The sequence below is a fragment of the Sus scrofa genome, chromosome 6 (genome assembly GCF_000003025.6).
Source record: "Sus scrofa isolate TJ Tabasco breed Duroc chromosome 6, Sscrofa11.1, whole genome shotgun sequence".
NCBI classification, from domain to species: domain Eukaryota; kingdom Metazoa; phylum Chordata; class Mammalia; order Artiodactyla; family Suidae; genus Sus; species Sus scrofa.
In genome coordinates, this window is record NC_010448.4 from 157,668,424 (window position 1) to 157,691,333 (window position 22,910).

At 51.0% G+C, this 22,910-nt stretch overlaps 1 protein-coding gene across 1 annotated transcript in view; it reads right to left on the bottom strand.

Moving 5' to 3' along the window:
* Nucleotides 1-22,910, bottom strand: part of MROH7 (maestro heat like repeat family member 7) — a 76,815-nt gene that overhangs the window by 10,932 nt on the left and 42,973 nt on the right. The window contains 9 exon segments of the mRNA XM_021096584.1: nt 262-441; nt 1,126-1,266; nt 7,498-7,612; nt 8,910-9,047; nt 13,013-13,203; nt 17,093-17,231; nt 19,612-19,766; nt 20,123-20,299; nt 20,692-20,804. Of these exon segments, the coding sequence (XP_020952243.1) occupies nt 262-441; nt 1,126-1,266; nt 7,498-7,612; nt 8,910-9,047; nt 13,013-13,203; nt 17,093-17,231; nt 19,612-19,766; nt 20,123-20,299; nt 20,692-20,804 (1,349 nt within the window).

Below are 22,910 nucleotides of genomic sequence, written 5' to 3' on the forward strand. Positions count from 1 at the left end.
AGGGAGGCAAGTATCTGATGAGACGTGATGACACAAGAAGACCTGCCTCTGTGAGAACCAACTAGAAAAGGGGCTTTCTCTGTGCAAATCAACTACAAAGAGACGTGGACCAGTTGGGACAGGTGCCCCTTCCTCTGGGCTGACTCAGCCCTGTCCAGGTCCCGGCGGGCTGTGGGAGCTATTGCAACCCCCCAGAGTAGTAAAGAACGGCCCTCCGGATGCCACCCCACCCCATCCTTCCACCCTGTGGGATTCCCTTACATCACTGAAGTGTGGCAGCAGGACCTGCAGCATCTCCACATAGACCGAGCTATCCGTCAGCTTCCGGTCCTGCCCCTTGAAGAGGGTCTTGAGGCTGTGGACCGCCTCCACCACCAGCAGCCCGTCCACACTCTTCAGACCCTTCACCATGGAAGGCAGGAGGGCCTGCACCTTGGCAGTCTGTGAAGAAGGAGCCTTTGGGGTGGGGGCTCCTATCTGTGCTGACAACGGGGGGACACCGCCTCTGAGTCACTGAGATGAACTTGGCCAAGCAAGCCCCACCTCCGGGCCTTTGCTCAAGTGGGAGGCCCTCACTGGAGCTCCTGCTGTCCCCAAAGCCCTCTTTGGCCTAACTGGCCCCTTCTTAGCCTGGATACCTGAGGCCCCGTGTGGTCTCCCCTCTTCTTGGCACTATACAGATGACACCATGCATTGTTAGTTAGCTTTCTGAGTCTATGCCTTGTCCTTGTGTTCCTTTAAATCATGAGCTGCAACAATGGTGCCCAGAAGAGAAAAACATGGCACTTTTTAAAATGCCAATGATATACTGACAATCTGGGACTCAGTTTCCTAACCTGTAAAACAGGAGTAATTACAGCCATTCCCAGTCCCTCCTATATGCACTGCCTTTAGAGCCATTGTGAAAAATCTGAATTTAGAAGCTATTTCTTGAAGAATAACGTACATAGGGAATTATTAAGGGATACCCATTTTACAGACGGAATAACTGAGGCCGAGACAGTAATGAGCTCTGATTCCAGCCACCAGCACCTGAGAGTCGAGGATGGGCAAGCCCCATCCTTCCTCCTGGTGGGGGCTTTGTGGGGCCCTGGCGGGGAAGGCTTTCCCCCACCTTCCACTCACCTTCTCAGTCCTGCGGGCCAGGATGACCAGTCCTCGGATGGACAGCACCTTCATGATGGGGTCCCGGTGGCCCAGGCCTTCTGCCATCCGTCCCAGAGAGTATTCCTCAGGGATCCGCCGCACCTGCTCCATCTGGAGGAGCTGAGGGAGAGAGGGTTCTTAGTACCCAGGCTGAGGGCAGAGCAGCCTCTGGTCTCCCCATGCACTGGGAGTCTACACTGGATGACAAGGGGCTGAGTGTGGGGCATGAGTCCTTGCTCTCTGGTCAGTGCTGTCCAATGCAAGTTAAATTTTTCTAGCAGCCACATTAAAAAAGTAAAAAGAGGAATTCCTTCCATGGCTCAGCAGAAATGAATCTGACTAGCATCCATGAGGATGCAGGCTCAATCCCTGGCCTAGCTCAGTAGGTTAAGGATCCGGCATTGCCGTGACCTGTGGTGTAGGTCGCAGACAAGGCTTGGATCTGGCATTGCTGTGGCTGTGGCGTAGGCTGGCAGCTGCAGCTCTGGTTCGACCCCTAGCCTGGGAACTTCCTTATGCCACGGGTGCAGCCCTAAAAAGACAAAAAAAGATTTTTTAATTAAAAAAAGTAAAAAGTAAAAAGAAATAGGCAAAATTAATTTTAATGATACATCTTAACCCAATATATCCAAAATATCATCTCAATATGTAATCAGTATAAAGTTATTGTTATATTTTAGACTCAAAAAGAAGTCTTTTTTTGTCTTTCTACAGCCACGCCTGCGGCACATGAAGTTCCCAGGCTAGGGGTCCAATCAGAGCCATAGCCACCAGCCTATGGTCAGTCACAGCAATGTCAGATCCAAGCCACATCCTCAACCTATGCCACAGCTTACAGCAATGACAGATCCTTAACCCACTGGGAGAGGCCAGGGATCTAACCCATATCCTCGTGGATTCTAGTTGGGTTCTTAAACCACTGAGCCACAACAGTGAACCAACTCTGAAATCTGGTGTGAATTTTATACTTATAACACTTATATTTACAATACTTTAAATTCAGACACAGCTACTATTCAAAGGCTGAATGGGCCCCATTCAGTGGCTAGTGGCTGTTATATTGGACAGCACATGTCTAGTTAATATAAGCCACTGGCTCCTGTCTCCACCCAGCACTCCTGTTGGCAACCCCAAGCCCTCTCTTCCCCTCTGTCCCAGTCTCCTTGGTGAGCTCCCTGTCTCAGGATTTTAATTGCTGTCCCTGTCCCTGGGCAAATAACTCTCAAAACCCTATCTCCAGTCTCAGCTTCTGTCCAGAGCTTCCAATTTGGAAAACCCACAGTTCCTAGCTTTGCCAGTGCCTCCTGGCAAAGCTGAATTGTCACTTACAGAGCTCAGGGACCCCTAAGGCCCTCTTTGCTTTCCACCCTCAGGCCCTGTTGGCCTCTGGGACTTCATCCACACCTGCCCACTCTCTAGCCCACATTCGTACCACCACCCAGCTCCTAACCATGCTGCCCATCATTCACAGAATGACCCAGGCTGTTCTGTCCCCTCCGTGCAGGCAGGGTCCCCTTCTGCCAGGGCTCTCACCTCCATGCTAGCCTGGCTCCCCCTCCAAAACTTGACGCATGCCTCCCCTGCACCCCACCCCACGGAAGCCATGTTTACCAGTGGCCCCAGGCCTCACCCAGGCTGACCGCCCCCTTCTCTGGGCTTCTGAGGGCCCTGAACCTGGAACCCTTAGTGCCCCCACCTGCTTATGCATCTGCCTCCCGTAACCTATCCCACTGGGCACCTCCTTGAGGACACCAGCTGAGTCTTCCTCCTTGGGTGCCTGTTCCGTGCCATGAGCTCTGGGGTGGGGTATGTGCCCAGGGAACACTTGCATGAATTCACATCCAGCTTGAACTTTGGTTCCGTTCCTCCTGAGAACTGCCCTCCTCCAGTGTTTACCGTTGCAGGGTTGGCACCACCAGCCCCTCATTGTCCCAGCCCCACACCAGACATTGCTCTCATCCACTTCCTCCCCCTCGCACCCCCTTCCCCAGCAACCAACCCGCCTTCACTTCCTGCTGCGTTGTCCTTATAAGCACTTTTCCTATTGGTTCCCTTGCCCTGTTTCTACTGTGGTTCTTGAGACCATGTGTTTATGATGAGAAGAGTGAGCTGGAGAGAGGGTGTGGGATGGTTGATGGGATGGGGGGTAGGGGAGGCAAGAAAATCGGGGTTCCACCTACCACCTGCCCTCCACCCATCCATACGACCTACACCCAGCTGCTCAGCACCGAGTTCTAGGCTATGCACTAGAGACACAGACAAGAGTAGTGATGATGATGATAGCAGCAGAGCTGACTCAGAGAGCACTTCCTGTGTGCCGGCACTGTTCCAAGTGCTTTCCATGGAATTGGTCCTTATTAAAACCCTATGAGGGGAGTTCCGGTTATGGCGCAGCGGTTAACGAATCCGACTAGGATCCATGAGGTTATGGGTTCGATCCCTGGCCTCGCTCAGTGGGTTAAGGATCCAGCGTTGCCGTGAGCTGTGGTGTAGGCTGCAGATGCGGCTTGGATCCCGAATTGCTGTGGCTCTGGCGTAGGCCAGCGGCTACAGCTCTGATCAGACCCTGAGCCTGGGAACCTCTATATGCCGCGGGTGCAGCCCTTAGAAAAGACAAAAAATAAAATAAAAAAACAACCCTATGAGGTGGGCCATCCATCATCCCCATATTATAAGTGAGGAAAGCGAGGCACAGACAGGTCCAGTGACTTGCCTAAGGTCACACAGCTCCCTTGAGGACTTCACTTGCCAGTAGGAAAAGCACGTGTGCACACAGTCATAACACAGGGGTGGGGAGTCAGGGTCAGGGGAGAGAGGCTCTGAGATCTGAGGAGGGACATCTGAGTGACGTCAAAGCACCACTGTGAACATGGTGGGCCTGCTCTGGCTCCTCTGGGGAGGGGCAGAAGGACTGGAGTTGGGTGAGGACCCCTGCCCCGGGGAATGCTGGGAAAGGTTAAGCCGATAGTCCCTGACCTTGCAGTGGACCCAGGAGTTCCAGCCTCCACCCCCTCCCCCAAGAACCCGTGTGGCAGCCACTAGCACACTGAGAGACGAGTGCCTCTCCCATGAGACTGATCAGAGTAGCGGAGCCGGGCAGGCAGACCCAGCCTGAATCTCTCGGGACAACGTGAGCTGTGTGACCTTGAACACTGCCTCGTGGACACACAGGCTTCCCCATTCCCGCCTGGCAGCGCTGCTGCGCAGATGAGCGGGTAGCATGTAGAAGAGGCCCACACGAGGTTCAGCATGCAGCAGGTCCTCAAGAAATGGCACTTTCTCTTTCATGGGGGAAATTGGAAGTAGATCCTGCCAGGAGTTCCCGTCATGGCTCAGCGGAAACGAATCTGACTAGCATCCATGAGGACACAGGTTCGATCCCTGGCCTCGCTCAATGGGTTGGGGATCCGGCGTTGCGGTGAGCTGTGGTGTGGGTGGCAGAGGCAGCTCGGATCCCATGTTGCTGTGGCTGTGGTGTAGGCAGCAGCTACAGCTCTGATTCGACCCCTAGCCTGGGAACAACATATGCCCCGGGTGTGGCCCTTGAAAAAAAAAAAAGAAGAAGAAGAAGTAAATCCTTCCAGAACTGGGGTGGTATCCCAGAGTCTTGGCCCCAAAACACACTCTTGTCCTCCTAGAGATGACACTCTCTGCTGGTACCTGTAGAGCCAGGCAGAGTGTTCACCTGGGCACTCACTTATCGGTCCTATCCCCCTCCTACGGGCCTTCTCAGGGCTGGGTCTAGAGATGCACCGCAAACACAAGGTGGGCCCTGCTCCCCAGACTCACAGTCCACTGGAGAGAAAAGGTGCAAGAAATGCCAGAATGCCCTGCTGCTCTATCACCTGGTAATCTTTACTTACCTGTCAAGGCCCAGTTCAAATGGCACCTCCTCCAGGAAGGCTTCCTTAACTTTCTTTCTTTCTTTCTTTCTTTTTTTTTTTTTTTTTTTTTTTCTGTCTTTTCTAGGGCCACGGCTGTGACATATGGAGGTTCCCAGGCTAGGGGTCTAATCAGAGCCGTAGCTGCTGGCCTACACCACAGCCACAGCAAAGTGGGATCTGAGCCACATCTGTGACCTACTCCACAGCTCACAGCAACACCGGATCCTTAACCCACTGAGCAAGACCAGGGATCGAACCCGCCACCTCATGGTTCCTAGTCGGATTCGTTAACCACTGAGCCACAACGGGAACTCTGCCTTCCTCAACTTTCTACTCTCTTAGCAGACAGTAAGCCTCTGAACCCCTGGGTGCAGACTCTGGTGATAGCCAAGGACCCTACATGTCAGCCAGCAGGTCACAAGAGAAAGGAAGGGGTGGTGGTTAAGACAGTGGGTTTTCCAAGTGTCCATCAACTGAAAAATGGAGAGACAAAATTTGGTATGTATACACCACGGGATTTTTTTTTTTTTTTTTTTTTTTTTGTCTTTTTGCCATTTCTTGGGCTGCTCCCACAGCATATAGAGTTCCCAGGCTAGGGGTCTAATCAGAGCTGTAGCCTCCAGCCTATGCCACAGCCGCAGCAACGCGGCATCTGAGCCATGTCTGCAACCTACACCACAGCTCACGGCAATGCTGGATCCTTAACCCACTGAGCAAGGCCAGGGATCGAACCCGCAACCTCATGGTTCCTAGTTGGATTCGTTTCTGCTGAGCCACAACGGGAGCTCCACACCACAGAATGTTATTCGGACTTTAGAAAGAATGAAATTCTGACCTGTGTTACAACATGGATGAGCCTTGAAGACATTGTATTATTAAGTAAAATAAGCAAGGAGTTTCCGTTGTGGTGCAGCAGTTAACAAACCCAACTAGTACCCACGAGGATGCAGGTTCAATCTCTGGCTTCGCTCAGTGGGTTAAGGATCCGGCATTATCGTGAGCTGTGGTGTAGGTCACAGATGCGGCTCAGATCCCACGTTGCTGTAGTTGTGGTGTAGGCCGGCGGCTACAGCTCTGATTCAACCCCCAGCATGGGAGCCTCCATATGCCGCAGGTATGGCCCTAAAAAGACAAAAAAAAAAAAAAAAAAAAAAAAGTGAAATAAGACATAAAAGGACACATATTGATGATTCTTCTTGTATGAAAACTAATGAATAATCAAATTCACAGTGACAGTAGAATGGTGGTCACAGGGGCTGCAGGGACAAGGAAAGGGGAGTTATTGTTTTATGGGGACAGTTTCAGCTTGGGAAGGAAGACGAAAAACTTCTGAAGATGGATGGGAAGGATGGTTGCAAAATAGTGTGAAATTGCTTAATGCCACTGAGCTGTACGCTTAAAAAAACAAAAAATTTTTTAAAAAAAGCCACAGCTGCAGCATCTGGAAGTTCCTGGGCTAAAGGTCCAATCAGAGCTAGAGCTGCCAGCCTACACCACAGCCACAGCAACGCAGGATCCTTAACCGACTGAGGGAGGCCAGGGATTGAACCCACATCCTCACGGACACTAGTTGGAGTCCTTTCCATTGCGCCACAGTGGGAACTTCCTAAAATGGTTATTTTTATGTTGTCTTTATTTTTACCACAAATACAAGCACAAGCACACACACAAAACTAAATAGAAAGAGTGTACCTTAGAGCCCAGGGTCTGGGTTTGAATCCCGGATCTGTCACTGATGAAGTGCACAGCCTGGGGAAAGTTTACTTAAACCTGTGCCTCAGTTTCCTCTGCTAAAGTCGAGGATGGACTCTTACTTGCATCATAGGATCACTGGGAGAATTAAATGGATCACTATGTGGAAAGCCCTTAGCACATGCCTGAAGGTGGTAAGTGCTCAATACATGTTGGCTATTATCATTGGCGAGGCTCCCCTTCTGGGTCCGACCCCGCCAGCTTTCTCCCAGCACCCCCTCCAGTACCCCCCAGGCATTCACTCAGCCTAGGGGTCACTTCCTCTAGGAAGGCCTCCCCGATGCTCCCCCCACCAGCACATCTAAGGCTTTTGTTCTCCCAGCACAGCCTGAATTGCCCCTATCATAGCCCAAGTCACTCTCTGGTACCCGGTGTTATAATTGGGGTGTCCTCCCTCTCCCCTGCCATACCAAGAATTTCTTGAGGGCAGGGCAAAGTCAACTTCATACTGGCATGTCCTATCTGGTACCTGGCACAGAGGTGCCCAGCAAAGATTGGTGGTTGCCTGGGGGCATGGGGGTATCTGAGAAGAGTGGAAGAGGGAGGAGAGAGGGAGACCGCTCAGGTCTTTGTACTCAAGAGAAATCATGCTCCGGAAAGACAAACTGTGAAGTACTTATTGTCCAGGAGGAATGACCAGCAATGAGAAATGAAGCCTATGCTCAGAGCAAGGCTTGGGGGAGCCCCTGCCCCATGCCTGCTGCTGGGTAGGTACCTCCACGAAGAAGGCGGTGGCCGTGATCTTGTGCTTCTCGTCGCCACGCTCCAGGAGCGGAATGAGCAGGTAGAGGATGCGGCAGAGCTCCTGGCAGGAGTAGTGCACCATGGCCCTGGGGTGGGGCAGGCAGATCCCTCAGCTCTCTGGCCCCAGGGGGGACCAGCTGCGTGGGGGTCTGGCCCTGACACTCAAAAACTCGGGGCAAGGAGTTCCTGTGGTGGTGCAGCAGAAATGAATCCAACTAGTATCCATGAGGATGCAGGTTTGATCCCTGGCCTCACTCAGTGGGTTAAGGATCCCGTGTTGCTGTGGCTGTGGCATAGGCCAGCAGCTACAGTTCTGATTCGACCCCAAATCTGAGAACCTCCATATGCTGTGGGTGTGGCCCTAAAAAGATAAAAAAGAAAAAATACAGTCTGGATTCAAATTCTGGCCCTACCACTAGCTGTGTGACTTTGGGCAAGTCACTTAACTTCTCTGGGCCTCAGCTTCCTCATGGGTAATGCTGGGACAATAACAGTGCTATTGCTATTTCTTTGGTCATGGTGAGGGTTAAATGGAATAGGTCACATACGTAGGCTCCTTGCATGGTGCCTGGAGTATAGTCAGTGCTCAATAAATGCTGTATATCCTGACACCCCCAGGGAGAGCACCATTCTGGACCCTTAGGGCACAGGGCTAAGACACAGGCAGGAGTCACATCAGTGAAATCAAGGTCCTTGCCCCCACGGCTGGCCCGCTGCTGATCCTGAGGAAGTCTGTGTGTATCTGGGGGAAAGAGCCCTGATCTGGGTCAGCAGGTCATTTTCCAGCCCTGCCACTTCCTGGCTGTGTGACCTTTAGTACCTAATTGTCCCTTTCTAAACCTTAGCATCCACCTCTGCAAAATTTGCCTCAATAATTCCTGCCCCATCCGTCACAATAATGACCATAAAAGCTAACCTGAGTTGAGCTCTTATCCTTTGCTAGGGGTTGTTCAAACTACTTTAATCCTCACCCCAAATCTTGGAGGTAAATCCTGTTATTATTTCCATATGGCTGACGGAAAACTGAGACAACAGAGAGGGTGAGGAATTTGCCCTGGGTCACACAGCTGGGAAGCGGTGAGCTGGGATTCAGGCGCAGGCAGCCCTGCTCCAAAGCAACACTGTAAACTGCCGGGCTAGACCATCACTTCTCTATTAGCGCGGGAACTAAATTCAGAATGCAGTGAGAAAAGTCCCTTCTAAATAACCTAAGTGCAGTGCCAGGTCCTGCAGTGCCAGGTCCTGTTATAACCACAGACTGGAGAGTGTGTGCCATCTTTCAGGTTGGTCTTGCCCAGAGAGAGATGCAAACCCAAGTCTGTCTGAAGATGCTGAGGTCCCTCCCCTCCCTCCAACCCATGCCCCAGGGGTCCCCAGCCTCACCTGGCCAGCAGGGACACTCCACGGTGGTGGTTCTCCGCCTGCCCCATGAGCTCCCAGCCGCCCTGGTCCTCCAGAAAGGTCGCCTCATATGAGCAGCCCATCTTCAGCAGCAGGGTTTTCACCACTTTGACCACCCAGCTGCCAAGACAAGGGGGCTCAGAACTCATGTCACCCAGCCCCAACAGGCCAGACCTGCCTCCACTTGAGCCCCTCCCACCATCAGCTCCATCTGGCCAGACAAGCTTCTCTCTGCACCCTCAGCATGTGGTATTGGGCTGTGATGCAATCCTATCTGGTCCTTATAACACACCCATGGGGTAGGACTCACTTACTCTATTTCATAGGCAAGGGAACTGACCGGCCAAGAGGTTCGGTTGGCTTACCCAAAGAACAAAGCACTATTATGGGGCCAAGACTCAAACCCAGGGTGTACTGACTTCAAGCAAGCTCCACAACAGCTTGCCCTCTGCCCTTCAAAATGCACGTTACTTTTCTTTTTCTTTTCTTTTTTTTTTTTTTTTTTTTGTCTTTTTGCCTTTTCTTGGGCTGCTCCCACAGCATATGGAAGTTCCCAGGCTAGGGGTCTAATCGGAGCTGTAGCCACAGGCCTATGCCAGAGCCACAGCAACACAGGATCCGAGCCACGTCTGCGACCTACACCACAGCTCACAGCAACGCCAGATCCTTAACCCACTGAGCAAGGCCAGGGATCGAACTTGCAACCTCATGATTCCTAGTCAGATTCATTAACCACTGTGCCACGACAGGAACTCCTCAAAATGCATGTTTCTGAACATAAGACACAATAGAGGCCAAAAAGGAAAAGATTAAGAAGCTCAACTACAAAAAAAATTTAAATTTCTCAATAGCAAAAGACCATAAAATAGTTGCAGGTTAAGTGACAAACTGGAATACAAAGGACAAAGAGTTAATGTCCTTAATATGTAAAGAGCTCTTATGAATTAATAAGAAAAATATCCAACAGTCCTATATAAAACTAGGCAGAGAACAAGAACAGGTGGTTCACAGAAGAGGAAACATAAACGTCCTTTAAACCTCAACCTCATTCTTTTTTTTTTTTTGTCTTTTTGCCTTTTTCTGGGGCTGCTCCTGCAGCATATGGAGGTTCCCAGGCTAGGGGTCTAATCGGAGCTGTAGCCACCGGCCTATGCCAGAGCCATAGCAACGTGGGATCCAAGCTGCGTCTGCAACCTACACCACAGCTCACGGAAACGCAGGATCCTTAACCCACTGAGCGAGGCCAGGGATTGAACCCGCAACCTCCTGGTTCCTAGTCGGATTCGTTAACCACTGAGCCATAATGGGCACTCCCTTTCAACCTCATTCTTAATAAAAGAAATGAAAATAAAATTTACAACAAAATACCATTTTTTTCAACTTTTGGATTGGTGAAGATGAGAATTTTTATACCACACTGTGTTGGCAAAGCTTGTGGGGGTGGTGGGGAGGAACAGTGTAGTATACTACTGGCATCAGTGCCCGCCATGGGAAGCAATTTGACAAATTGGGTGCTTTAGAAAACACTTCATTTTCCCTTTACTCACTGGTCAAGAACTTATTCCACCAAATAGTCCTGTTCCACTGCATGATTTAAATACAGAAACCTTTTGATGCACCCATTCTACTTTCAGGAATTCATCCTACGTATACAATCCCATGTAAGCATAAGATATATGAGCAACCTCACTCTCTGTAGCATTGTCTGTAATTGCAAAATGCTGTGAAGCACCTAAGTTTAGAGATTCCTGGTTAAATAAATGACAGATTTTAGAATTCTTCACAGAGTTCCCATGATGGCTCAGTGGTTAACAAACCTGACTAGTATCCATGAGGACGCAGGTTCAATCCCTGGCCTCATTCAGTGGGTTAAAGATCCGGCATTGCCGTGAGCTGTGGTGTAGGTCACAGAGGCAGCTCAGATCCAGTGTTGCTGTGGCTGTGGTATAGGCTGGTCGCTGCAGCTCTGATTTGACCTTTAGCCTGGGAACCTCCAGAGGCCACAGGTGTGGCCCTAAAAAGACAAAACAACAACAACAACAACAAAACCAAGAAGAAGGATTCTTTGCAGAGGAATATTATGCAGCTGTTAAAAATAATGAGGTGGGGAGATGGGATTAAGATGGCAGAATTGAAGGACTGGAGCTCAACCTCTCTCCTAAAAGAAACAAAATTTACAACTAAATGCTGAGCAATCTTCAACCAAATGGACCAGAAACCTTCAAAAAGATATCCTACTCCAGAAGACAAAGAGGAGGCCACATCAAGTGGTAGGAGGGGTGATTACTCGATATAAGCAACCCCATATCTCCTGGGTGGGAAGTCCCACAGACTGGAAAGTAACTGGTTCACAGAGACTCACCTACAGGAGTGAGAGTTCTGAGCCCCACATCAAACTCACCTATGGGGATCTGGCACCGGGAGCAAGAGCCCCCCAAGCATCTGGCATTGAAGGCCAGTGGGGCTTGTGCACAGGAGTTCCACGGGAAAAGGAGACCCCATTCTTAAAAGGCGCACACGGACTTTCACGTGCACTGGGTCCCAGGGCAAAGCAAAGTCTCCATAGGAATCTGAGTCAAACCTGACTGCAGTTCTTGGAGGACCTCCTAGGAAAACAGGGGAAGGACATTGGAAGCAAAGCTCTTGGGAATATTCAACAGCAGTGCCTTTCTCTGGAGGTGGCCACTTTGGGAAAATCTGGCCCCACCCATCAGCCCTGAGAAGCCCCAGGCCAAACAACAATCCAGGTGGGATCACAGCCCCACCCTTCAGTAAAGTGGCTGCCTAAAGACCCCTCAGGCACACAGCAGCCTCTAATCCCATCCAGAGACTAAGCCCCACCAACCAGAGGGATTAGAACCCTAACCCTAACCCTAACCAGTGGGCAGGCATCAGTCCCTCCCATCAGGGAGCCTACAGCAAGCCCCCGTACCGACCTCAGCCACAAGGGGGGCAGACACCAGAAGGAAGAGAGGCTACAACTCTATTATCTGTATAAAGGTCACCACACCAAAAACCTATAAAAATGAAAAGACAGAGAACTATAACTCAGATGAGGGAGAAAGAAAAAAAAACCCAGAAAATCAGCTAAGTGATCAAGAGATTCTCAGCCTCCAGGAAAAAGATTTTAGACTGCTGATGCTGAAGATGATGCAAGACATTGGAAATAAACTGGAGGCAAAGATGGATAACTTACAGGAAACACGGAGCAAAGAGATACAAGATATAAAACCTAAATAAAAATAATGAGGTGGAGTTCCTGTAGCGCAGCGGAAATGAATCCAACTAGGAACCATGAGGTTGCAGGTTCGATCCCTGGCCTCCCTCAGTGGGTTGAGGATCCGGTGTTGCCGTGAGCTGTGGTGTAGGTCACAGATGCGGCTCAGATCTGGTGTTGCTGTGACTGTGGTGTAGGCCGGCAGCTATAGCTCTGATTCGACCCCTAGCCTGGGAACCTCCATATGCCGTGGGTGCGGCCCTAAAAAGACAATAATAATAATAATAATAATAATAATAATAATAATAATGAGGTAACTCTATTTGTAGTGATTTCAGAGATATGGTATATAATAAAAGCAAAACCTGTAACTGTGTAAGGTTAACTACCATCAGTATAAAAATAGAGGATGAAAATATGTGGGTTTATCTCTGTATCCACCCTCTCTGGAAGGGCAAGAAAGAACCGGATTCTTAGGGTAGATAACTGGGGCAAAGAGAGGAACACAGACTCCCTTTTAATGTCTTTTGAGAGTTTTACCCACGTGCCTATATTACCCATTCCAATTAATAAAAATCAAATGGTTGGGCCTTGGATACAAATCGAATGCAAATAATATCCCTAGGGAAGGAGGAGGAAAATCGAACAGTGAGCTCCTTGGGGGAGGCTCATTCTTTCCTGCCACCCAGCACGAAGCAGAAGACACACACAAATAGTTGTTGAGCGTTTGATTGGCGCTCTCTGATGAAAGTGCACTTGTGTTTTCTCCTCTAGTCCCAAAGCCAATTTCTACTGATCGAGTGCCCTGAAGACCTTGGCAGGGCCCTCGCTGGTGGCCCACCCCCTGCCGGGGACAGCGGGAGCCTACCGTACAGGCACAAAGCTGGAGGGCTGAGCATCCTTCTTAGGGTCCTTGTGGGAAGCCACGCGGCCGGGCAGGTTGAGGCCGATGTGGTAATGGACCTGAATGAGCAGGGCCAGGAGCAGCTGCGGGTAGATGCGCCTCACTCGGCCCATGCAGCTGTTGACGGACAGGAGCTCACACAAGCCGCTGGCTGCCTGGGGACAGAGGGATGGCTGGTGGAACGTCCTGGCCCGCTGGGCCCACACTCCTGGCAGGGCCTGGACTACTTCTCTAGGAGGTTCGACCTGGATCTTTGCTCTTCTCTGACCCACCTTGGGCAAGCCCAGATTCCCCATCACCACCGCCACTGTCCCCCAACTCCTGGTTCCCTAGACAATCACGGCAGCCCTTTGACATTGACACACCCCGGAAGAGTCATGGCAGAGGGAGCTCTTCCCGCATTTGTGAATAGAATCTGGCAAGGAGATCAGCTCAGAGGGGGAAGAGACTGGCCCAAGATCATCCAGCTTCCGGGGGGCAGAGTTAGGACTTGAACCCAGCATTTCAGACACAGCCTGGAATGAGCACTGCCTCCTGGTTCAGAACACAGAGCAGAGGTGGTGAAGGGCCCTGGGGGCCATCAAACTTGGCTGCCTCACTGCCTCGCCATGTGGCCAGCAGCCCAAAGAAACAAACCCCAGCTGGAGCAGGAGCCAGGGAGGACCTGTCCTGGACTCGGCCACCCCGCATCTATCTGCCCTGCACCCTGTGCCTTCCAGACCGTGGCCCCACACCAGCCCTCTGATGTCCTGGAGACTTGAAGCACTTTGGGTTTGTTGGCATTTGGTCCATGTTATTTCCCGGGACCCCATCTGCACTTACCCTGCCCCTTCTCCACCTGCCAGCTCTGCTCTGGCTCTGGACCCACTCCTCACACTCTGCCCACCAGGGCCTGTCTAACTGGTGGGAAGACAATGCAAGTGGTAGGGAAGCTGACCAGCTGGGGTCCCAAGACCTGATGGCTCATTCTGGCTCCACCACTCCCTACCCCTCTCTGGCCTCACACTCATCCTCTGTAAAATGGGTTACTGGTCCTAGTCCCTCCAGCTTCAGATGTGTGGTGGAGATGAATGAGAGAGAAGGTCACAGTGCTTTATTAAAAAATGGTTAAGATTTGTGCCACTGAGAATCTGTGCAGCTAACCAAAGGAAAAATATTTTTTTAAAGCCATTTCCATGGCATGTGGAAGCTCCCGGGCTGGGGATTGAACCTGCACCACACAGCAGCGACCCAAGCCACTGCAGTGACAACACCAGGTCCTTAACCTGGTGCACCACAAGAGAACTCCAAGGGACAAGCATTTAATTGTGAAATTAAAGAACCAATGGCACGTTCCCATGGAGATTAGTGATATCATGTGGCTAGAGGAGAACAAAAAAGTGGTATTTGTACTTTACAGTTTAGGAAGCCCTTTCACATATGCTGTCTTAGCATTCTCAACAGGTAAGATGGACAAGGCAAGAGTCATTACTACCTATTTTACAGATCTGAATACCAAGGCAGGGCGAGTGCTTGACCTGGTTATATAATGAGGCAGTGGCCAAGCCTAGACAAGCCTCTTAGAGGCAAAGCCTTTACATTTTTCAGTAACCCAAAGCCAATGACTATATCCAAAGAACACAATTCGTGGTGTAGAGAAAAGTCTCTAGTGATGGACCATAGGGCTCTGCTCATGGCTCTATCTTGTTCAAATGGTTTCTCAATACCGTAAGATAAAAATTAGTCCAAGCTGCCGGAGTTCCCGTCGTGGCTCAGTGGTTAACAAATCCAACTAGGAACCATGAGGTTGCAGGTTCGATCCCTGGTCTTGCTCAGTGGGTTAAGGATCTGGCATTGCCATGAGCTGTGGTGTAGGTCACAGACACATCTTGGATCTGGCATTGCTGTGGCTGTGGGGTAGGCTGGCGGCTACAGCTCCAATTAGATCCCTAGCCTGAGAATCTCCATATGCCACAGGTGCGGCCCCAGAAAAGGCAAAAAGACCAAAAAAAAAAAAAATTAGTCCAGGCTGTACCTATGCTCAAACTATGCTTGTTGAACACACCAGCACACACTGATTGGAGGAAGAGTACACGAATGTCCAGACGTAGGAAAGAATGGGTCCTGGTGCCTTAGCCATAGAGCTCAGTGCTGGGGGAGAGAGGGACACGCAGGATTTGGGGTCAGGAGATCGGGGTTTGAGTTCTGGCACCACCACTCCCTAGCTGTGTGACCTTGGATGAGTCATGTCAGTATCTTCCTCTGTAAAAGGATCATATCACCTGCTCATCACCTACCATGTCTCATTCATTTGCTTCCCTCCACTGGACTGTCTTGCTCTTTGCTGAATCTGCAGAGCTTATAAGTATGCCTGGCACAGAGTAGGGGCTCACTATTTGTTGAGTAAATAAATCAATCCAGCAAAAACGATTTTGAGCATCTACTGTGTGCCAGGGATATGTCAGACTTTGGGCATATCGGGCTTGGGCACTGAAGTCATGCATCTCACAGATTAATCAAATGACCCCCCCGCATACACACTATTGTCAAATCACAATGTATCCCAAGATAAAGTATATGAAGCAAAGTATAATCTGCACAGGGATAAATAGACGTTAACTACTTCTAGATAATATGCGGGCCAAGGGATGAGTAGAAGTTGATTTGGTGGAGAGCAGTCTAGGCAGAGGAAACGGCGTGTGCAAAGGCCCTGTGGCAGAAGCTAGCACAGTGTATAGGAAGATCTGACAAGGAACAACGAGGATGTAGCCATGCAAGCAAGAGGACCATGGAGAGTAGTGAGGCTGGTAAAGGGTGCAGAGCCTTGCAGCACCAGTAGGAGTACGATGTCACTCTCAGTATCAGTGGGAAGCCATTGAGAGGGTTGAGAGAACAGATGTGCGTTTCTCGAGGATTTTTTTTTTTAGCTGTGGTACGAGTCAGAGGAGCTGGAATGGAAGCAAAGAGATGGGTGGAGGTATTACCCAGCCAGCTGGGACTAGGGTGGCAGTGACAGAAGCAGAGAGAAATCTCTCTCCCACCCAGTCCCCTTCCTGCAGTCAGAGCCCTTTCCCCCTGTGTTCCCAGGGCTGACCTCTGAGATGGGGAGCAGAAGGCCTTAAACATTTTACATTGCTAAATGAATGAATGAATTATCTTGTTTAATTTTCATTACTGCCATATGAAGTGGATATTATTATTATTATTATTCATTTTTTCTAGGGCCGCACCCACAGCATATGGAGGTTCCCAGGCTAGGGGTCGAATCGGAGCTGTAGCTGCCACCCTACGCCAGAGCCACAGCAACACGGGATCTGAGCCGCATCTGCGACCTATACCACCGCTCACGGCAACGCCGCATCCTTAACCCACTGAGCAAGGTCAGGGATCGAACCCACAACCTCATGGTTCCTAGTCGGGTTTGTTAACCATTGCACCATGACGGAAATTCCAAGGTGGATATTATTATTTCTTTCTCTCTCTCTCTTTTATTTTCTTTTTTGCTTTTTAGGGCCGCACCTGCCGCTTATGGAGGTTCCCAGGCTAGAGGTCAAATTGGAGCCATAGCCACCGGCCTATACCACAGCCACAGCAATGTGGGATCCAAGCCACGTCTGCGACCCACACCATAGTTCACGGCAACGCCGGATCCTTAACCCACTGAGCAAGGCCAGGGATTGAATCCACAACCTCATGGTTCCTAGTCGGATTTATTTCCACTGCACCACAACAGGAACTCCGGATATTATTATTTCATTTACAGATGCAGAGACTGAGCCTCAGAGAGGTAAAGTGACAAATAGTAACAAAGCACAGTCAGTTCCCAGATTAAGATCTGTGAGTTCCAGGTCATTCTGCGTCCACTATTCTGGGCTGCTGCTTTCACTGCTAGGACTCGTACCATTGTCACACGAGCAAGAGCCCAGGGACAGAGACTTGCTCAAGGCCACGCAGCTAGTTCCTGGCAGAACAAGGCACTGGAAGATGGGTGCGCAGAGCTCAGCGGGAAGGGAGGAGGGAGGCGGGCAGGATGGGGGAGTGATGGGCAGGTGGGTGGGTCCTCACCGCCAGGGGCACGATGGAGGCCCGGCCCTTCTTGGTGACGGGTTTCTCCTTCAGGCTGGTCAGGAGCAGATCCAAGAGATCTCGGACATCACAGCTGGGCTTGCGCAGTATCAGCTGCCTCCACATCTCTGCTCCATTGCTGAGGGGTCAGGGGCGGGGATGGTTAACAGGGACCAGGGCGGCGGGGGCGGGGGGGCACCCTGCCTCCCAACTGAGGAGGAAGAAAGGAAGGTGCTTTTGAAAAGGCATCCATGGGCGTGCCAGCAGATTTCTGAAACGGTTCAGAAAACCCTCCCTAAGAGACGAGGGGCTAAGAATAATCAAAAACCCTGTTTCTCAGGGACTATGCCAGGTGCTTTGCAGACAATTTATTACTTCAGCAAACATTGAGCATCTGCTGTCTGCCAGGGGACTTGCAAGACATTCAAGGTCACCGAATTCTTACCATGCCTCTCAAGGTAGGTCATTATTGTCATTCTACAGATGCAGAGTTAAGGCTCAGAGAGGTAAAGTCACCAGTCCAAGACCACACAGCTAATAAGCTGCAGAGTCCTGAAGGGACCAGATCTGATGACTCCAAAGCCCATGTCTGTGCCTCTTATGCCAAGGAGCCCTTCGAGGCCTGGATCTGTCCCAAAATGTTAAGGAGCACTCACTACTGTCCCTTACAAGGCAGCATGCCAGGCAAGGGAGAGCGTCTGGAGAGCAGGCACCAGCCTGTAGGCACTTCTCTGGGGAAAGATGAAAACACGACAGGCCAACACACTAAACGGTTAACAAGATGCTTTCGCCCTTCACTTGAGATTTGAAACTTCCATTAACTTTCCAGCTCTGTTCCCCTGGAAACCTGATAAAGATAGTATGTCAACTATGTTGCTAGGCAACATTGCTTATGGTAAAAATGACCCAATTGGTAAATTGCATCTGGGCCGGGAGGAACTCTAAATTAACTGTAAGAACCACGGGGAAGGCTGTAGCTTTGAGCTTCTCAGGGTGCAGGGACTCTTGTGACTGAGCTTGTCCCTGTGGGGGACCCTGGAAAGAAAGTCTGTAGAGTCAATGCAAGAGACACTAGTTGTGGAGTTCCCGTTGTGGCTTAGTGGTTAATGAATCCGACTAGGAACCATGAGGTTGTGGGTTCTATCCCTGGCCTTGCTCAGTGGGTTAAGGATCTGGTGTTGCTGTGAGCTGTGGTGAGCAGCAGACGAGGCTCAGATCCCAAGTTGCTATGGTTGTGGTGTAGGCCAGCAGCTACAGCTCCAATTAGACCCCTAGCCTGGGAACCTCCATATACCACGGGAGCAGCCCTAGAAAAGGCAAAAAGACCAAAAAAAAAAAAGAAGAGAGACACTAGTGCTCCAAGTCACCAAAGCCAGGGCAGCTCCCAGGGCCAAGACTAGGGTGCAGAAAGTGAGGTGTCCAGGGCACAAGGGCACAACATTTAAGGAAGTCCTCGCTCTCAGACTCAGGGAAGCACAGGCGTGGCCTCCTTAAATTTTGTCCCAGCTCTGTCTGGTCTGCTGCATGGGCTGCTGCAAGGACACTGTCCTGTCCTATATTCTGCATAAATGAGGTCAGGTGTAGCCCTGGAAGTCTTGAGTCTGAATGTTTAGTGACTTCAAGAAGAAAACCCCCTGGTGGGCGGGAAAGCCAGAAAGGGTTAAATTCCTCCAGCGGGGAGATAGGGGCGCGTCGCCCCAGTGCTCACCATCCCGGCTGCTCTCCTGGGTAGAAACACACCCCTACTTCCATGGTTCTGCTGATTCCTTTCCGTTCCCTCTCACCAACCACCTTAAGATGTAGATCACACACTTCCGCCTTGTTTTTTTCACTCTAAGGTATGGGAGCCTTTCCCGGGCTGGGAGGCTGGAGCAGTCAGACGGGTGTCTTGGGCCTGGGAGCTCATTATCAACTGCTCTCAGTCCCCTCTGCCCATCTGACCAGAGCTCCCTGAAGGCTGACAGCGTGGGCTGTGCTCCTGCAGAGCTAGCCCCCAGGCCCGGAAAGGCTCTGAGCCTGGCTGGATGTGTTACTTGTCACAACCACCTACCGAGGGTGAGCATGCAGGAAGTATTTCCTTCTTTTGCATATAGGGGAAAATTGAAGCCCAGAGAGGACAAGCAGGCTACCCAAGATCACACAGCAGCTGGAGGAAATCAGGACCAACATTCGGTGCTCCTTTCTATGGCATCATTGAAGAGCTCTGGGCCTGGGGTTGGTCAGATCTGATTTTAGGTCCTTATTTTGTTGCTTGCTCAGTAGATGCCCTGAGCCTTAGTTTTCTCATCTGTAGAATGGGGTTGCTATACCAGTGAAAGAATGTCTAAATGTGCAGCACAGACACCCGGCCATGCTCGGGAAGGGTCTCATGTTTGGCATAAGCACCACAGTTCATGGAAGAGGGACCACCTGGGAGGGTGGCGGGCTCCTCTGGGTTCACAAGGAGGGATTCCCAGCCCAGGAGTGAGGCTGCTTCAACCATCTGAGCTGTAGTGGCTGGAAGCCCCCCTCCCTGGTACCTGTCCAGCGGGAGGGGGCACATGAGCAGGGCCACGACGACCTCGGTCATGAAGGAGCTGGCCAGGAGAGAGATGGGCAGCAGGGCCACCTCACGGGCCCGTGGCTCCTGGATGTGGCTCAGATGCGCATAGATGCCCTGCATGATTTCTGGGATCTAGGGCACAGCCAGGGCCGCCGGGAGCAGGCAGAGGGCCAAACGGAGAAGCCAAGAGAAGTGCAGGGGAGTGGGGAGACGGGGGCAGGAAGGAAGGGGGAGAGAAAGGGGCAGAGAGGATATCCAGGAGAGAAATGGGGAGACAGGCAGCACCTGCCCCTCCCCTGAGAGCGAGATGTCTTCGCTGCCCTCCCCCTCCCCTACCCAGGCCAGACAGCTGAGCTGGAGTTAGAGTCAGGCGAGTGAGTTCTTTCTCACCGGCATGCTGGGAGCACCTAGAACTCAGCGATCACCAGTCCTGCCCAGCAGGCCCTGTGGGGTCTCCCTGGGCAGCCCCTGCCCCCGGAGGACCTTACCACCTCCAGCGCCCTGTGGCGGTACCACTCCAGCACCGAGGTGAGCGTGATCTCCGATGCCAGCTGCATCATCTCCCCCGAGTCCTTCCCCCGAGCCTCTGAGCCACCTTTCAGCCCTTCCAGGGCTGCTAGCAGCAGGTCCTTTACCTGCTGGGGTCCCAGGAAGTCTCCAAATTCCTGAAACAAAGACACAGAGATCCTGACACACAGGGCAGACAGCAGCGCCTAAGCAGACACCAACAGCTCCAGATGCATGCAGAGGTCAGCAGGGGACCACAAACTCCGTTAATTAGTGAGTAGTGAACACTTTCGGGAGGAGCAAAGAAAGAAGAGGTGACATAGCCCCTGCCCCCAGAGCTGGGTGTCACAGCCACCTGCTGTGGCACCAACCAGAGGGGTTGGGAACCCACAGGATGGGCCTGTGAGTTGGGGAAGACTCCTTCTAAAGGGGCACTTGAGCCTGGAAGGATGGAAGCCGGGGAGGAGGCACTGGGGCAGGTTGGCGCTGCCCCTCCCCCTTGTCCCTGTCCCCCAGGAAGGCCCCGGGCTGGTGGGCGGCAGGCGGTCACCGCGATCACACGCAGAATGTTCTGGCATGGGCTGACGGGGTTGTAGGGCCCCAGGAAACGCTTGTTGCTCTCATACAGCTCCTTCCTATTGGTCTCTTCCTTATCTCTGGCTCCTGTAAGAAAGGAACTTCTTCAGAGAGGCCTGCCCACCTAGTCCTTTGTTTTAACTTTTAGTTAAACATAGAAGTTGGATGTGCATGAAATCATAGGTAACCAGCTTGATACATTTTTTTTTTGTCTTTTTTTTTTTTTTTTTTTTTTTTTCTTTTCTAGGGCCACTTCCCGCGGCATATGGAGGTTCCCAGGCAAGGGGTCTAATCAGAGCTGTAGCCGCTGGCCTACGCCACAGCCACAGCAACAGCAACGTGGGATCCGAGCCACATCTGCGATCTACACCACAGCTCATGGCAACGCCGGATCGTCAACCCACCGAGCAAGGCCAGGGATCGAACCCGCCACCTCATGGTTTCTAATCAGGTTCGTTAACCTCTGCGCCACGGCGGGAACTCCCAGCTTGATAAATTTTCACAGTGAGCATGTCCCTGTAGCAGGCACCCATGTCAAGAAACAGAACATGGGAGTTACCATCGTGGGCAGCGGAAACGAATCCAACCAGGAACCATGAGGTTGCGGGTTAAATCCTTGGTCTGGCTCAGTGGGTTAAAGAATCCAGCATTGCCATGAGCTGTGGTGTAGGTCGGAGACATGGCTGGGATCTGGCATGGCTGTGGCTGTGGTGTAGGCTGGAGGCTACAGCTCTGATTCGACCCCTAGCCTGGGAATCTCCATATGCCATGGATGCGGCCCTAAAAGGCAAAAAAAGAAAGAAAGAGAGAGAGAGAGAGAGAGAGAGAAAGAGAGAGAAAGAGAGAGAGAGAGAGAGAGAGAGAGAGAGAGAGAGAGAGAGAGAGAGAGAGAGAGAGAGAGAAAGAAAGAAAGAAAGAAAGAAAGAAAGAAAGAAAGAAAGAAAGAAAGAAAGAAAGAAAGAAAGACACGATCAGCATCCCAGAAGGCCCCCTGCGCCCGCATTCCAGTCCACTATCTTCCTCCCCCACCCCGGGTGACAACCATTCTGCCTTCTAAACCCACAGATTAGAGCTCCTTGCTGTTGGACTTTATACAAATGGACTCATACTGTACATTATCCTTGGGGTCTGGCTTTCACACAGCATTGCAAGGGCGAGATTCATCTCCACTGCTTCAATTTGCATAGGTTCATCCATTCTCAGTGCTGTATAATTTTGCATGATATGAATAAACTACAATGTATTTACCTGTGCTACTTCAGATGGACAGTTGGGTTATTTCTAGCTATTATGCTCAGTGCTGATAAGAGTGTTCTAGGATGTCTGGTCCATGCCTTTTGGTGAATGTAGGTACACATTTGCAGGCACATAGCTAGGACTTGTGTCCACGTCTCATCAGGGCATTATCCGATCTATTTCTGCCATTTGGGGGCAGGGGACAGCAGTGTATGGCAATACCTCTTTTAGGTTCTTTTGTTTTGTTTTGTTTTGGTCTTTTTAGGGCTGCACCTGCAGCATATGGAGGGTCCCAGGCTAAGGGTCAAATCAGAGCTGTAGCTGCTGGCCTATACCACAGCCACAGCAACACAGGATCCGACCCATGTCTGTGACCTACACCACAGCTCACGGCAATGCTGGATCCTAACCCACTGGGCAAGGCCAGGGATTGAACCGAAGTATTCATGGATGCTAGTCGCGTTCGTTAACCACTGAGCCATGACGGGAACTGCGGCAAAACCGCTTTTAAGCTGCCCTTACCCCTGGCATTCCTGTTTCCCCTTTCCTGCTTTTTTCTTTTTTCTTTAACACTAATCATCATCTGACTTAGTGTATGTTTTATTTATTTTGTTCACTGTCTCCTGACAACAAGAAGATAAAATCAACAGGCAGATAATTTCATTAACCTTTTTTTCTTCTGTATCCCCAGTACCTAGCATAACACTTGGCACATGGGGGCTCCTTATTTTCTGTTAAAGAAAACACATTTCAGGCTCATTTCCTGAGCCTTATTGTGGCCTGGCTTGGGTCCTACCTGGATCCACCAGGCTATGCAAGACACAGTCATAAGAAAGGGCCAATGAGGCTAAATGACAGGGACTAAGCCTGCAGGTTCTTTGTAAAGGGAAGTGCTTGAGACCTGGAATCAGGAAGACCTGGGTTCGAATCCTAGTTTTGCTGCTTCCTACAATCAGG